The 17,291-nt window shown below is 41.1% G+C and overlaps 1 protein-coding gene across 4 annotated transcripts in view; it reads left to right on the forward strand.

Annotated features, from left to right (window-relative positions):
* The window catches only part of LOC309334860 (ABC-type organic anion transporter ABCA8-like), a 107,669-nt gene that overhangs the window by 57,814 nt on the left and 32,564 nt on the right, over window positions 1-17,291 (forward strand). For all 4 annotated transcript variants that reach the window (XR_014153297.1, XM_081849504.1, XM_081849503.1 and 1 more), the window contains 11 exons: window positions 379-550; window positions 1,007-1,065; window positions 3,263-3,373; window positions 3,875-4,050; window positions 6,521-6,640; window positions 12,055-12,193; window positions 13,573-13,663; window positions 14,011-14,150; window positions 14,347-14,466; window positions 15,229-15,391; window positions 16,135-16,298. Coding sequence is in view for 3 of the 4 variants with exons in the window: in XM_081849504.1 (XP_081705630.1) it covers window positions 379-550; window positions 1,007-1,065; window positions 3,263-3,373; window positions 3,875-4,050; window positions 6,521-6,640; window positions 12,055-12,193; window positions 13,573-13,663; window positions 14,011-14,150; window positions 14,347-14,466; window positions 15,229-15,391; window positions 16,135-16,298 (1,455 nt within the window). In the remaining variant the exon portion in view is untranslated. The remainder of the gene's footprint in view (window positions 1-378; window positions 551-1,006; window positions 1,066-3,262; window positions 3,374-3,874; window positions 4,051-6,520; window positions 6,641-12,054; window positions 12,194-13,572; window positions 13,664-14,010; window positions 14,151-14,346; window positions 14,467-15,228; window positions 15,392-16,134; window positions 16,299-17,291) is intronic.

Genomic DNA, 17,291 nt, shown 5'->3' on the forward strand with positions numbered 1-17,291 from the left:
CCCACTTTGTTCTGAAATTAGCAGCCATAGTTTCCTAGTTCAGATGAAACACAAAGCTATGGTCAATTAGAGACATTTTGAGTTTAATGTGACTTGTGTGAAGGGAACAGGAAAGAGACAGGCTTAATAAGCCAAGGTATGATTGCCTGAATGCAACCGATGTACGGTATCTATTCAGTTAAAGTTATGTAACTTGTTCCACTACCACTACATATTTATATAAATGACTGTTTAAGTAAGCTGCAACATCCATTTCCACTAAATGTTGGTCACTGAGAAGTAGCAAGGGCTGATAAATTTGAAGTGTGTTACATGTTTAATACCAAGAATTAATAGAACCTTTCGATGCTTAAAACCTTTTTTATATGTGTATCTTAGACAAATATGGCGTGCCCTATCCTCCCTTCTTTTTCCTGAAGAAGTCCTACTGGTTTAAATCAAGAGGAAGCTATACCAGCACTGCTCTTACAAATGAACCAAGCCATGGTAATATCTTCAGTGACAATGCTGAGCTTGTGCCTCCTGAATTTGATGGAAAGGAAGCCATTAGGTAAAAGTTAAGGAGGCGTGGCCTTAAATAATTTTTTGAGCAAATGGACGCAGATATCCTGCCCCTGCTCCAAGGATCTGTATGGAGTCAAAAATATTTAGTTTTTGTTTTCAGAGGGTATCGGGGAACATTGTTTTCATTCACAAGAGAGCGATGCAGACAGAAATATACCGGTATACTCCTGTTGCACAAAATGCCAAGGAGTCTCAAGTATGTGGATGAGGTTGTTTATTGGGAATGACAACTAACCGAGCATATGTCTAAGAATTCTTTCTACCCATGTGCAACATTGATAGGGAAGTAAGATAATATCTGGTCTGAATTTGAAATAGTTTCAAAGTTGCACAGCTTGACCATTTCCCATAGAGATGATACGCCACCGGGGAGATAGTTGTGACTAAATTGTAACTAAAATCCAGTGTTGTATTAACCATTCGTTGTTTCCTAATCCTTTAGACTAAATAGCATTAAAAAAACTTACAAAGAGAAGAGCAAGGAAACAGAAGCTTTGAGAGGTGAGATGCTTTTCATGTTTTCTTGTCCGTTCCGTAGTGGTCTGGGCTGCATGCATGAAACTGTGTGTGCAGATTCAATGACTCCACCGCCTACTGAAGGAAAAGGAGAAACTTACAATGGGTTGTGGGCTTGGAAGCAGAATAAGGAGCCTTGGCTATACGTTTGTGAAACATTTCTCTGGAGTAGAGGTCAACCCTCCTAATTTGCACTGTTAAATGTGGACAAGTAGTTTGGTTTCTTTTTGTTTCCCATTGCCTTTTCAGCAGGCTTGCCCACTAAGCTTTGTGGCTAATGTCTAACCTCCCCTCAATGCAGTTACATTTATTGAGCACTGACTGTTATGGTGGGACAAGGCGGTTTGTATGAAATAATGGATTTCCCCTCTTCCTTTATTGATTCATGGGCTCACCACTGCCCCATGTTCAACTGCTTCTGCATTCATAAACAGCTAGGAGAATTGCTTCCACTGCACTCCCTATGAATACTTTACCACTTTTCTATATTACCATGTACAAGGCAGTTTACAGCAACAAAATATACAACAAAGAACACATACCTTTTAATAATTTGATCCAATACCAAAAGTCACAATCAAACATAACTTTAAAATGGAACAACTTAGATTATTGTATATTACTTTATTTGATGTATTAGAATCTAATAGTACACCATAAAATTAACTCTCAGAACATCAGCTGATAATAATTAAGCAAAAATTCACTCTTAACAATTACAATAATTACTAAACTATGATCAATAAAAATAACTGCAAGTCATGATGCATAAAATACCACAATGCTTGTAAAAGCGTGGAGCTGAGAAACAAACACACACACGAAATTATTTATTAAACATCCCTGAGCATTCCATCAACAGCTTGCGGCAGATACAATGTCCTTTGGTTCATTAATCTCTCCTCCACAATCCTGATACACATACTGTATGTGCATCAGTAATACTGCATACAAAAACCAAATTCCAAAAACTTTTATGCCTTTTTTTTTTACTCATTTGCACATGAAATACCAAATGCAAAAATAATCTTCATAAAGTTTATTTGTCACCCTTGAGGAGACATGACTCCTTGACACTGTCACTAACGTCCACAAATTAGAAGTGGATATCTTCAGGACAAAACCTACAGCTGGGGTGGACAGAAGGTAAATTGAATCCTAGGACTCAGCTATACTGTATAGCTGCAAATAAATAAATAAATAAATAAATAAATAAATAAATAAATAAAGTGTGCTGTAAAGTGCATTATACAATCTTACATTAGATGATGATGGTGAGCTATGGCAAATTCAATACATTTTTCAAAACTTTTAATAAAAAGCGTTTTCACAATGTTTTTTTATATGTGTCTCGTTTCCATCATAGAATCTTAAGAGTTGGCAGGGACCCAAGAGCCATCTGCAATACAGGAATTCATGATAATCGGAAAACAATTGGATCCGATCTTCTATGTAAACACTTCAAGTGGCATTTTTGGACTATTTTATGAGCTCACAAAAGTACATGTATATATGGAACATAGGAAGCTGTATTATACCTAATCAGACCTCTGGCTCATCCGCACTGACTGCCCAGCAGCTCACAAGGGCTTATTGCACTGACATTCCCAGCCCTGGAGATGCTAGGGATTAAACTAGGGACCTGTTTTATGTAAAACACATACTCTACTACTGTATTGTACTCCCCCCCCCCCCCCGTACTACATATCACTGCATGCACAGTGGTAAAAAACAAAAACACCTCTTGATGCAATCATATGACTTTTTGCAGTGCTTTATCAATGCATGCCAAAAATTCATACAGATATTGAAAAGTGGAGACAAATGAAATAAACTGACATCAGGACTATACATGCACAGCTCTCTGTACAAAATTTAGGATGGGGCGGGGAGGTGTAACAATGGAAGATTTCTTCCTAATTCCCGATTGATTCCATGGAGAAGCAATATTCTGCAGTATGAAATTCCAAGAATCCATCCGAAAATTCAAACGAGAATTTTGGCAGCATCCCTAGTGCTTGATGTGATGTGATGTGAGGAAATTAAAAATGAGCCATGACGGGAAGTTTTGTAGGTTTACTCAGAAGTGAGATTTCAATGGAACTTATTAGTAAGAGGGTTTAGGAATGCAGCCTCCATGTACCTTGGCCGTTTTAAGAGCTAACTTCTGTTCTTCTGTTAGGCTTATCCTTGGATATTTATGAAGGTCAAATCACTGCAGTTCTTGGTTGTAGTGGAGCTGGGAAAACAACACTGCTAAACATCCTTAGTGGACTTCTGAAGCCATCTGATGGTACGTATCAGAACTTTAAAATGAAGGAGGCTGCCATCCAAATCCATAAGAACAGGAGGAGGTTCCCCTTGATCAAACCAAAGCCTTATCAAGTCCATCATTTGATTCCCACAAAGGCCCACCACATGCCACTGGGAGGAGCACAAAGGGGGCAGTAGCAGTTCCACAGCAGTCAGTCTTCTGATTTAGCCATTGCAACTAGCAGCCACAAACATGTCCAAATCCCCTTTTAAGGCCATTTAGGTTGGGGGGCCACTGCTACACTGTATGGCGGCAACTTCCGTAGTTTAATTATGTGCTTTGTGGAGAACTGAGATTCGTTGTTGTCATCGAGGCTGCGAGGATTCCAAACAATCATACCTAGAATTGCAGTCTAGGTCTCATTTCCACTCTTAGCAGGACAGCAGTTAATAGGATATGTTGAAACTTTTATGAGAATTCAAGCAGCCTACTCTGTTTATTAAGCCAACCTATTTGCTTCCTATTTGCTTATGTGTACAGGCTCTGCGACCATCTTCAAGTACAATATATCAGCAAGGGAAGATATGGAACAAATTAGGGAGATAAGTGCTGTGTGCCCACAATTCAACGTGCAATTTGAATTCCTAACGCTGAAAGAAAATTTACGGACTTTTGCTAAAATAAAGGGGATTCCAAACAATGATATTGAGAATGAGGTAAGGAGATATTCATATGGCAAGTATTTCTGTTCTGCCTCTTTATATTCTTCATCTATTTTCTTTGTAGAACAGGTTCATGGCAAGGGATTGCTGTCTTATCATTTGTTCTGCTTTGTATTTGAGGTTTACTCAGCCTAATTCAGAGAAAACTCATTGTGCTTAAGTCCTGCTGAAGTCAATGGGGCAAATTTGTTGAAACCAATTTAAATCCTGTTAATTGCAATGGGGGAGGTGCAATAAATTTGCAATAGGTAAAGGTAAAGGGACCCCTGACCATTAGGTCCAGTTGTGACCGACTCTGGGGTTGCGGCGCTCATCTCGCTTTATTGGCCGAGGAGCCGGCGTACAGCTTCCAGGTCATGTGGCCAGCATGACTAAGCTGCTTCTGGTGAACCAGAGCAGCACACGGAAACACCATTTACCTTCCCGCTGGAGCGGTGCCTATTTATCTACTTGCACTTTGACGTTCTTTCAAACTGCTAGGTTGGCAGGAGCAGGGACTGAGCAATGGGAGCTCACCCTGTTGCGGGGATTCAAACCGCTGACATTCTGATCGGCAAGTCCTAGGCTCTGTGGTTTGACCCACAGAGCCACCCGGGTCCCTTAGACTGGGACTAATTCAATAACTGAACAAAATATGTAAGCCTTGCGACCTACACAAATGAAAATTCTTCCAGCACTGTCTTTGTTATCATACTATGGAGGAATTATTTGAAGATTCTCTTGAAATGAGTTGAGTTGAGGCATACCCCTCAACTGTCCTGATTTGACCAGGACATCCAGAATTACAGAAGCCATCTCAGCTCCTGATTGGATCCCGGGATGTACTATTTTGGCTCCCACAAGAGTGTGGCCTCAAAAGATGCCCATTTTGGGGGGCTGTGCTCTTGTTTGAGTCATGTGACATGCATCCTGATTTTCCTCTGTGGCAGGTTGCAGGGTATGTTGAGATTCTTGCTGAGTATATGTATAACTCAGAGCAGGGCCTTCCTGTGGCTGCCGCCTTTCTTTGGAACAGTATTATTGTCAAGATACGACAGGCGCCCATTATCTGCTCTTTCCAGAAACAAATGAATTTAATTTTTTTGACAGACTTTCCCAGCTGAATAAATGGATATTTACCACAAGTATATACCTTGTATTGATTTAGTTTTGTTTGTTTAAGCATTGTATTTTTGACTTTTCAATTACACATACTAAACAAAGCAGAACAGTAATAAATTGATAAAAGAAAAAGCTATTTTGGGGTGTAATGCAAAGACAAGAGTGCATAGATTATAGGAAAACAAAAGGGTTCTTCTGGTTAAGTAGCAGAAACAAGGCTCGGGAATGATTAGCCACAAAATTCTATAGCTGATAAAAAGGCTTCTGTTGGGCTCATAACTTGAAACTTGGCATTTACAATCTAGCTGATGCCGTCTACAAAACCACCACATTTCAAACTGATCCAGTAAGAATGGCCACAATTACAGCAAGTTACAAAGTGCTGAAAAGTGACACTTTGACCTCTTTTTTTCCAGTTGGCAACAAATCATTTCATATTATTTCTTTTAGATGTTGCAAACTACTGGTGTACTTTATCCATGCTTGTTGTGGACCAGACCTTTTCATTGTTTTGATGAAATCCTGATCAGCAGTTTGAAATTATTAAGGTTTTCCTGCCCAGCTGAAATCTATGGAAAACAAGGACTTGCAAAATAATGCTTGGAACCTGACTGAAGGCAAAAATGAAGGCAGAATGTTGCAGCAGGAGTCACCTAATGGATGCTATGTTCAATGCCTTTTCCTTAGTTATTAAATATCACAGCATGGGTGAAGAAAAAGGCATGATTGAAAAATAATGTAGGAATGGACCATGTTGTAGAACATTTAGCGGCAGATATTCAGGCAGCCGGTGCATATTAAAGTCCTCGTGCTGATGTGTTTGGGAGGGAACAAGAAGCACGGTCTTAATGCAATCCCACTTTCTCCTTCTCAAGAGCTGATTTCAAACTCTAAACCTTCTTGAAGGGCTCCTTGAGTGACAGCTGTGCATCCAGAAAATGCAGTGTGAGCAATACCGAACTGCCTCATGGACCACTCTTCACTAGATGAACCAATAGCGTTTTCCAGTCCACACATGAAACTGTACTGTAATCCCATTGGCATTCATAAAAAATAATAATAATAGCACAAGCATCGTTGCATAACCAAGCAAAACCCTGGAATACAACAGTCTGGAGCAATGCCATTTGGGTTCTTCCAAAAACCTGCTTGAGCAAATGATCCTAATTCCAGGGACGACATCTCATCTGGAAATGCCTTATACTTCAAATATGAGAGGTTGCATAATATTCCATTAAGATTCAAACCTCTATAAAATAGCTTGTTGCTTTCAACCAACCAAGCGACTGAAAAGCAAGATAGGAAGAAATCCAAAAGAATCCAACATCTTGGTGCTTGAAACATGTGTTTATATGCTTTACAGGTGCAAAAGCTAGTGACCCTCTTGGATCTCGATGCCATTCAAGACACCCAAGCTAATCATTTAAGTGGTGGGCAAAAGCGAAAATTATCTCTCGCGATTACTTTCTTGGGAGAGCCACAGGTAGGTGAAGCAAGGTCAGGACAAAAAGACCTGTTGAACATATTTCATAAGTACTCTCCATCTTGTAATGCATCTACTGTTTCCTCTCAAAAGCAATGGAGTGTGTAGATCTCTCACTGATCTGTGGTCAGTCATGAAACTCCCTAATTTCAGTCTTATCTTTACTTCCCTTCTAAATTCCCATTCCCCAAACACTGTATGTAAAGTGAAGCTTTCACATTTAGTACAAGATTAGCTTCAATTTTTTAAAAAATAATAATATAAGATTATTTTCCCCAAAACATTTTTTAAAGCCGCATAACTGTTTATATTGTTGTGAGTTAACCCTGCACCCAGCAAGGGGTTAAAATGTAATGGAGGATGCAACTGTTGGAATAGCCAGGCCAGCCTCTTGGTGACTTAATGGCCCTTAAGTATGGGTCCTTAGGGTAACAAAGGAAGTGGCCTTTGTGCCAGAGGCCAAATGAGTGGGCCCCTTCCCTCACCTGGCTGGTGGTGAGAAGGACAAGTGCCAGAGGTATGTGAGAGAGAGCTGGGCGGGAAGCAAACAGCAGGCAGAAGTCAGAGAGTGAGAGCCATGTTTGATTTCTGTTTGAATCCAAGGCTTTGGCTACGGGAAAAGCAAGACCTTCTGGGGTGTTAATGCTGTGACCATATCCATCGTAGACTCAGGCTGTATATACAATGGTACCTCAGGTTAAGAACTTAATTTGTTCTGGAGGTCCGTTCTTAACCTGAAACTGTTCTTAACCTGAAGCACCACTTTAGCTAATGGGGCCTCCCACTGCCGCCGCGCCGCTGCTGCTCAATTTCTGTTCTCATCCTAAAGCAAAGTTCTTAACCCAAGGTACTATTTCTGGGTTAGCGAAGTCTGTAACCTGAAGCGTCTGTAACCCGAGGTACCACTTTATGTGTAAATAAACTGTTATGTATTGAAGTTCTCACCCTGGCCACCAGGGGTATTGTGTACAGTGGTACCTCGGGTTACAGATGCTTCAGGTTACAGACTCCGCTAACCCAGAAATAGTGCCTCGGGTTAAAAACTTTGCTTCAGGATGAGAACAGAAATCGTGCTCCGGTGGCGTGGCGGCAGCGGGAGGCCCCATTAGCTAAAGTGGTGCTTCAGGTTAAGAACAGTTTCAGGTTAAGAACAAACCTCCGGAACGAATTAAGTACTTAACCTGAGGTACCACTGTAGTAAAATTGTTGTTACAGAACAGGGCACCCCTAGTACTTAACCCGAGGTACCACTGTATATAGTTTTCACTCAGGTCCACGTCAGTTAATTTAGGCGGGAAACCCTGGGGTGTTGTTGTTACAATGATGACAGCCGGCTGCCTATGAAAGCAGGCGGGCTGAGCTGTTCAGTTCAGTTCAGTTCAGTTCCAGCTTACTCTAAAGAACCACTTGGAGAAATCTCTGTGTTGTCTGCTTTGTCAACCCACTACTTAATATAAACCATATATTATAAAGGCACCACAGTCTTTGCTGTCCCTCATTCCAAGGAAAGTGAACTCTGGGTAAGAAACCGGAACCCCTCAGGTTGGAGCGAAACAATACAAACTTAAAGCCTTTGCAGATGACCTAGTGTTGACATTGCAGGAGCCAGAATCTAGTACAAAAAGAGTATTACAATTGATTCAAGATTTTGGTCTGGTAGCGGGATTTTTTTTTTTTTTAATAATATTTATTAGAAGTTTCCAATTATAACAATATAAAAAGCAAAGCATCCCATTTTAAAATCTTATTTTCCATAACATCTTTCCAGGACTTCCCCTCCCCTCCCCCTCTTATATTCCAATTCTTACAAATCAATTCAGCAAATTCATATCCCAAATTTAAAACTTATTGTCAATTAACCCAATTTAAAAATATTTTCCCATCTCCTAAAATCGACCTGTTCCCTTCCGCGCGTTCTCCCCTTTAATATGCATAATAGATTAAGATATAATAAAATAAAATATAATTTTACACCCTTTGGATTCCAAATTTCCCTCCCCCTTTTTCCCGGTTGCGTTTCCAATATTTATCAACATCTGATGTCTTCCTGGAGCTCCCACATTTATTTAAGCCATAGTCCTTTACCAGTCATCTTTAATTTTAAATGTCCAATCTTGGAAGGAGTCTATCTCAAAAAGGCCCATTTTTCCATCCAGATTTTTATATACTTGGGAGTAAAAACTCCAATTTTATTTCTTTATACTTATTCAAATCTGGATGTCCCAAATGTTCCCACTTCCAACTTTGTCAAATTCTTGTTGTTCTTGTTGTTCTTGTAGATCTCTCTCCTTCTCTCTTTTTTCCCCTCCTTTTCTTTTCCTGTTTTCCTGCACAAATGTTCTAATTCCAAAAACTTCTGAATTCCTCTGCAAAGGCTCTGTTATTCAGGAACAAAAACATGATGTCAAGTCCCTTCCATTCTTCAATAGATAAGTCTATTGTCTGCTTTAGTGTGTAAGCCTCTGTAGCCAAAATAGTGTTCCATTTCTGCAGTTTCCCAGGAGATAAAAAGTTCTGCTCAAATTCAATGCCAACAACTTGTAATATCTCTCGGCTCCTCTAGGTGGATTGCAATAGCTCAGTTCCCTTCCAGATCACGTCCACCAGTCAAAGTAGCTTATTATTCCTTGTTTTAAACATTTTAAATCCAAATTGTAACAAATGTAACCGGCAAAGTCCTCGTAACAAAGTTCTCATTTTTGTTCTTCTATTTTGACAGCTCTTTGACAGCTGTCAAAACCTCTCCTTATCTTCTCCCGGCGCTCTAACAAAGACGCTCCCAGGTTCCGGGGGGGGGGTTACTTTTTAATTCCATTCCACTATTCTCCTCCAGCTCAGTCTTATAATATTCCCTCGCGAAATTTGGTAACTTTATAAAAATAGGGTTGCGCTCGATCTTAGATGTTAAGTCCTTTACTTTAGCTCCTCTACAACGGGGGGGGGGGGGCTGACTTCCTTTTTACGCCTCCCCCGCTCGTTCCAAATTTTTTGTAAATTTATCGCCTTTTTTGATCCGAAGTTCCAATTACTCACGGGTTGTGCTTTCAATCCGAATTTCCAATGGAAGAAGTCAGCGCTCTCCGTCGAATGGCATGCGGCTTCGCTCGGCAGGGGAAGCGGAGGACTCAAAGCACCACCCCCCCTCTGTCACCCGTTCCGTAGCCTTTAAAAAGGCTCCTTCGCGGGTCGGGGGGGGCTTAAAAGGTGCCAGCCGAGTCACCATGTCCATGGGTTTCAGCGCCCATGGTTTTTGAGGGTCCCCGCGTCGCCGGCGCGGTAGGACCCAGCCCCTGCCGAGCAGGCTCCCTCCGGAGCTCGGAGGGAGTCCGCCATTCGGCGATGGCGCCAACCCGGAAGTCCCCGGGTAGCGGGATTTAAACTAAATAAGCAGAAAACTAAGGTGCTGGGAAAAAATTTGACAGATACAGAGTCAGAACGGTTTCAGAGAGAAACAGAACTAACTGTGGTAAAAAAAGTAAAGTACCTAGGGGTAAATATAACAGCAAAAAATCTAAGTCTATTTAAGGATAATTATGAAAAATGTTGGTCTGAAATTAAGAGAGACTTGGACAGTTGGACAAAATTGAAGCTTTCTTTGTTAGGCCGAATTGCCGCTATCAAGATAAATGTATTGCCAAAGATGCTGTTTTTGTTTCAAACATTGCAGATTGTGGACAAGACGGAGTGCTTCCGGAAGTGGCAGAGAGATATCTCTAAATTTGTCTGGCAGGGCAAAAAGCCCAGAATTAAGTTTAAGATATTAACTGATGCGAAAGAAAGAGGGGGCTTTGCCCTGCCAGACTTAAAGTTGTACTATGAAGCCGCAGCTTTCTGCTGGCTAAAAGACTGGCTACTTCTAGAAGACACTGATGTATTGGATTTGGAAGGTTTCAACAATGCTTTTGGTTGGCATGCATACTTATGGTATGATAAGGTTAAGATCAATAAGGCCTTTAAGAACCATATTGTCAGGAAAGCAGTATTTAATGTCTGGACAAAATACAAAGACTTATTGGAAAACAAAACTCCGAGGTGGCTTTCACCTCTGGAAGCTAAGGCCCGAAAAAGACCCAATATGGAGGCCAAATGGCCAAAATATTGGGAAATATTAGAAAAAGATGGTGACAATTGGAAATTGCAGAGTTTGGAGAAAATGAAGGATAAAGTGCGAGACTGGTTACATTACGCTCAGATTAAAGAAGTTTTTAAAAATGACAGAAAGTTAGGGTTCCAGGTGGAGAAATCGAAGCTGGAAACAGAATTGTTAGAACCAAAGACTAAGGTACTATCTAGAATGTATAACTTGCTGTTAAAATGGAATACACAAGACGAAATGGTTAAATCGGCTATGATAAAGTGGGCACAGGACATTGGGCATAACATTATGTTTGAGGACTGGGAAAGGTTGTGGACCACTGGGCTGAACTTCACTGCATGTAATGCTCTGAAGGAAAATGTAATGAAAATGATATACAGATGGTACATGACCCCAGTTAAACTCGCCAAAATATACCATTCGTCTCATAATAAATGTTGGAAATGTAAAGAAAATGAAGGAACATTCTTTCATCTCTGGTGGACCTGCCCTAAAGTGAAGGCCTTCTGGGAAATGATTTATAATGAGTTGAAAAAGGTATTTAAGTATACCTTCACTAAGAAACCAGAAGCCTTCCTTCTGGGTATGGTCGGCCAGAAGGTGTTAAAGAAGGACCGAATTTTGTTTATGTATGCAACGACAGCAGCAAGGATACTCGTCGCTAAGCACTGGAAAACCCAAGATCTACCCACACTGGAAGAATGGCAGATGCAGCTGATGGACTATATGCAACTGGCCGAGATGACTGGCAGAATCCGAGACCTGGGAGAAGAAAGGGTTGAAGAAGATTGGAAAAAATTTAAGATTTATCTACAAAAATACTGTAATTTGGTTGAATGTTAAGAAGGATGCTAGATCATAAATAACTGCCCACCACTGAATCAGATCTGAATTTGACGATAAGTGAGATTAGTGAAAATATAAACTTTCTGGAGAATTGCTAGACATTATTTAAATGAGCGGATATAAGGTTGTAAACAAGATGATAATTTGCTTGAAAATTTTTATAACGATGTAAATGGGAGCGGGAGACGTGAGGGGGTCCAAAGAAGTGATGAAACTATGTTATGATATAAGCAATGTTGTCTATTATTTATGCATTGTATTGTAAAATTTTAATAAATATTTATAAAAAAAAAAGAAACCGGAACCCCTGGGCTCTTGCACCACTCCACAGTTGGGTGGCATTCAAAAATACCACTGACCCAATGGGGTTGCCATTAATTCTTTTTAAAGAATCCACTTCAACATGGAATGCTATGTGCTAATTTCTCAAGGTTTCCGAGTCTGAAAATGCAATCGCATGTTCTGCCTACAGGTCTTATTCTTAGATGAACCAACTGCAGGGCTGGATCCTTACTCTCGACACCAAGTGTGGGCCCTCCTGAATGAGCGCAAAGCAGGTCGAGTGATTCTGCTCACCACTCAGTTAATGGAAGAAGCTGATATTCTTGCTGGTTAGTAGAATGTCTCATGGTAAAAACAGTTTGACAAGTATAGGCATGAAGCGAGAGAGAAATAACTGAGACCATGTGACTTGGGAACTTATCCCGCACTGATGTGCACTATCCTTATTTCTGTCTGTTGGAACAAAAAGCTCTTCCGTTGCACTGCGTAAAGGAGGTGATCCACATAGCACCCTAGATGATTCCTTCACATCTTTCACTATGCTGTCATTCACCAAGTTCCTGTTATTCCAGGAGTAACAGGTGTGCTGAGGACTAGCCTTGGAAATTCCAATGCCTTTGTGAAATGTCAAATTACTGTTACCTCTTCTGCTTCACTGGCTAAGCCAGGCATCCCGTACCTGTGGCCCTCCAGATGTTTTGGCCTACAACTCCCATGATCCCTATCTAACAGGACCAGTGGTCAGGGATTATGGGAATTGTAGTCCAAAACATCTGGAGGGCTGAAGGTTGAGGATGCCTGGGCTAAGCGTTTAATGCAGTGTTTCCCAAACTTGGGTCTCCAGCTGTTTTTGGACCACAATTCCCATCATCCTTGACCACTGGTCCTGCTAGTTAGGGATGATGTGAGTTGTAGTCCAAAAAACAGCTGGAGACCCAAGTTTGGGAAATGCTGGTTTAATGGGTTGCAGCTACTACTCTTCAATGCAGTCTTCACAGCTGTTTGAGGGTGACCAATCTTTTCTCTCATTCCATCACCTTCATTAGCTTTTGGATCCTTTCCCTGTTATATGTTGCATCTCTTTTTGCATGACATCAACTGCTCTGCCCTAACAATTGACATGTGATTGTAAAATAATCTGTACTGGGAGGACAGGTGAAATAATCCCTCCCATCACTCTGGGGGACAAGGGTTTGCATTTTCCAAGCTTGGCTCCACCTGGGTTACAAGGAGTAAATAGATCTCTTCCAGCTGAGCCTTGATCAACAAGTTCTGCCTTAGCTGAAATGTGTTTTGCATTTCCTATCTTATTCCGGGTTCCTGATATGTAGCTTCCCTTAGATTGCACCTTGGTCTTCAGCTTCTGACTCGCTCCAGACTGCTTTTTGTGACCTGGACAATTATGCTGACTTAACCCTACCCCAATGAAATAGATTTGCTTGCAAGACCTGCTGTGACGATTGTACAGCTTGCCTGTTTGTATGTGCAACATACTCCTCTGATTCGTGTGCATGTAAACAAACAGGATTGTTTGAAATGAAGGCAGCATTTCTGGAACTCGTTTTATTTTCTGCATCAACCTTCTGAATCTCAGCTCACTGCACATTCCCCTTCAGATATTTCCTGCTTCTGATTTGGATATGGGGAAGAATTTATTTCTGCAGAATGTGATAAGTAAAACCAGAACTTTATGTGTTTTTCCTTCCAGACCGGAAAGCGTTTATCTCTCATGGCAGGCTGTCTTGTGTTGGTTCATCTTTATTCTTGAAGAAAAAATGGGGTGTTGGCTACCATTTAAGGTACTTTTGAGTTTGGCAATCTTGTACTCTTACCTATTTTGCAATCTCTGGTGGGCAATCACAGATATTTACCTATTTTATTTATAAAATTGTGCAAACTCTTCTTTTTTTAAAAAATCTATGTCAAGAAATTCCTCCTTTCTGGCTCAACGTCTCTTGGTCCAAGCTCAGACCAAAAAGAGGAAAGGGAGAGATCAGGCTGTAAAGATGCTGTGCTGCTGTTTCTTTCAGCAGAACTCTTATGGTTTTAGTAATGTCACAAATACTTGATTCAGATAACAGTTTTATTAAAGGAATGCAATACTTGGTAACTGGTGTCCATCTAAACCCATTCTGAATACGAACAGGATGCATGTAAATGAATTGTATGACCCCGAGAGAACAACATCCCTGGTCAAGCAATACATCCCTGCTGCCAAATTATCAGCACAACATGAAAATGAGCTGAGTTATATACTGCCCTTGGAAAATGTGGATAAATTTCCAGGTAATTATCGTCTTGAATATGTAAATGATATCATAGCTATCATCTTTGAGTGTGCTATTAATGGAGATGTTCCTCAAAATGTTACTTTGGGCTGTAAGTACAATAAAAAGGATTTGCACAAGGCCGTAATGGAGATTGGAAATGCTAATCTTGAACTAGAAGTAAGCACTTGAGTTTCTTTCTCCCTGTCATGTAGATCTGTTCTCTGACATGGACCGCCAGAAAGAACTAGGAATTGTTAATTATGGGGTTACCATGACAACTCTGGAAGATGTCTTCTTGAAGCTGGAGGGAAATGAAATGATTGATGAGAAAGGTAACATACTGTTCCAAATAACATACTTTCTAGTAGTGATTCCCTGCTACAGCAGGAAAAACATGAGTTTGGGACCATATCTGTTGTTGGCATCCAACTGTCGTGGGAGCATACCCTCCAACATTTCTCCTATTTTATAATAATATCTATATGCCACCCATTTGACTGGGTTGCCCAAGCCACTCTGGGTGGCTTCCAATAAATATATATAAAACATAATAAAACATATATTCTTGCATTTCAGGGTGTTAGACTACATGATCCTTGGGTCCCTTCCAACTCGTAAGATTCTATGATTCTATAAAACGTTTAAAAACTTCCCTATACAGGGTTGCCTTCAGATGTCTTCTGAAGGTTGTATAGTTACTTATCTCCTTGCCTTGGGGGTTGCATAACTCCATACCCTCCAACATTTCTCTGATGAAAATAGGGACGTCCTAAGGAAAAGCGGGACATTCTGGGATCTAATCAGAAACCTGGACAGCTTCTGTGAATCCAGGATTGTCCCTGGAAAAGTGTTGCATTACAGCTGCCTTTCCCTGTTGTTGTTTTTTTGAATCTGGGAGTGAGAGCTGGGATGGTTATCAATGACAGGGGAAAAACATCTGCAGTAGTGGTGGCAGCAAGGAGAGCTGGGGGGAAGTAGGGGATTGACTGACCCAGCATCGGAAGAAGTCAGAACTGAGTTTGTATAAGCAAGTAGTCTCTCATTTGGCCAATACCAAAGTTCTGATTTTGTGCTTTTGAAATTTGATTACAAAGAAGGGCCAAAGGGTGCTGACGAAATGGAACAAGATCTGCTATTGCTCTCAGACACGGGAAAGGCAACCATAAGCGGATCAGAACTCTGGAGGCAACAAGTTTGCGCCATGGCAAGAATGCATTTTTTAAATCTCAAGCGCGAGAGCAAACTCTGGGGAACGCTGTAAGTGCCAAGAGAATTGCTTAAAAGCCGTTGCAATCTGGGTTACTGTATATGTAGCATCGCCCCCTAGCCTCCTCCACCACACTGTAACTACTAACACACACACACACCACAATTGTGAATCAACTACCTTTCCAATTTTGCAGCCACAATCGTACACTATTTTCACCTTCATCCCTGTTCCCATCAAGGGGAGGGGGCAGAAAATGAGGGAGAGGAAGAGGCATGGAAATGGGGGTGAAAGGGGAATGTGGGGGTGCAAGGGGACTGCAGTGTAGAAGAGAGAAGCAGCTTCAGAAATGGGGTTGGGAAGGTGGAAATGGGGATTAGTAGTTGCATGCGGTTGGATGGGGCTGGTTTACAGGAGTACAGTAGTACCTCGGGTTACATACGCTTCAGGTTACAGACTCAGCTAACCCAGAAATAGTACCTCGGGTTAAGAACTTTGCTTCAGGATGAGAACAGAAATCGTGCTCTGGCGGCGCAGAGGCAGTGGGAGGCCCCATTAGCTAAAGTGGTGCTTCAGGTTAAGAACAGTTTCAGGTCAAGAACGGACCTCCAGAACGAATTAAGTACTTAACCCGAGGTACCACTGTACTGAGGTTGGGGGCAGAATTGAGAGGTTAGCAATGGGGGATAGGCTGGTTTGGCCAGTGACAGAAATGGGGTTGCTGCCACTAATAGAATCAATGCCAGTTGCAATCATTCTCATTTGCTTAATTACTATCCTTTCTTTATTACAGACTGCTCCTTTTTGGAATTTTGCTGGCACCTTTAGTCATCCAGGTGCTGTTATATACTATTTGGGGGAGCCTGCATTGTGCAGAGCTACATCCTGGGCTTTATTTTGAGCCAGGAAAGGAGTCTTTCAGAGGGTCTGCTGGACTTCTGATCCTTAATAATACAGGTAAGAGTGAAGATCAGAATATTGAGATTTCTCCCCTGCCCCAATCAGGTTTCGACCAAGAGCCAACATGCCAATACACCATGGCCAGACTGGGAAAACCTGGGTACAAATCTCTCCTCAGCATAATGCACAGTGATTGAACAATAATCATCTCTCTTTTTTAAAAAAAATAATTTTTATTAACCGACCAATCAAATCAAATCACATCACATAAATTCCGAATTACAAAGCCAAATTTTATTTTTTTTTGTTGGGGGTACCCATATTTCAAGTTCCAAAGGGGATTCCAATCATCTTCTTGCTACTGCGTTAATATCCACAAATCTGTCCAAATAATGTTCATATTTCTATCCAGTCCTATCTTGCTGTTCCCACGTCTCATCTTATTCATATATTTTTCTTTTTTCTTTGTGATCTCTTCTGATAATCTCCTTAAGCAGGTAAACACCAGTTATAATCCTGTGTGAATTTTTCCGTTAGTCCAATCACCATATCGAGATGGTTTCCATATATAATCACTTCCATAAATAAAAGCACTCTTTCCATCATTCATCTTCGCAAATCTGTCGCCTTCTTTAGTCCTCTGAGGAGGCCGCCCGCAGTATGAAAACAGATCCATTCCTCCTCCCAGACATAAGTCTTTCAACAGAACTTGCCAAAATGGCGACGCTGTTTTTTTACTGCGTCATCCCAAAGCTCTTAAACTTTCCACGATCTCCTTAAAACATGCTTTTGGTTAGAGATTATGTCCACACAGTCTTAAATCATCAGCTTAGGTCATTTAAGCGGCATTTCTAACTTGTGTGTGTGGGGGGGGATTCTTGGTTAATCACATAAAGAAAAGAAAGGAAAGTTCCCCCCCCCCCATCCAGTCCCGTTGCCGACATACCGAGCCTTGCTGTGTCTTCTCATGATATATTCCTGTTTATCCAACCCGTCTTCTTTCTCAGAGATCTCTTCAATTAGCAGTCTTTACTCCCCCTTCTTCCTTGA

The sequence above is a fragment of the Podarcis erhardii genome (genome assembly GCF_964252035.2).
Source record: "Podarcis erhardii genome assembly, chromosome: 2".
NCBI lineage: Eukaryota > Metazoa > Chordata > Lepidosauria > Squamata > Lacertidae > Podarcis > Podarcis erhardii.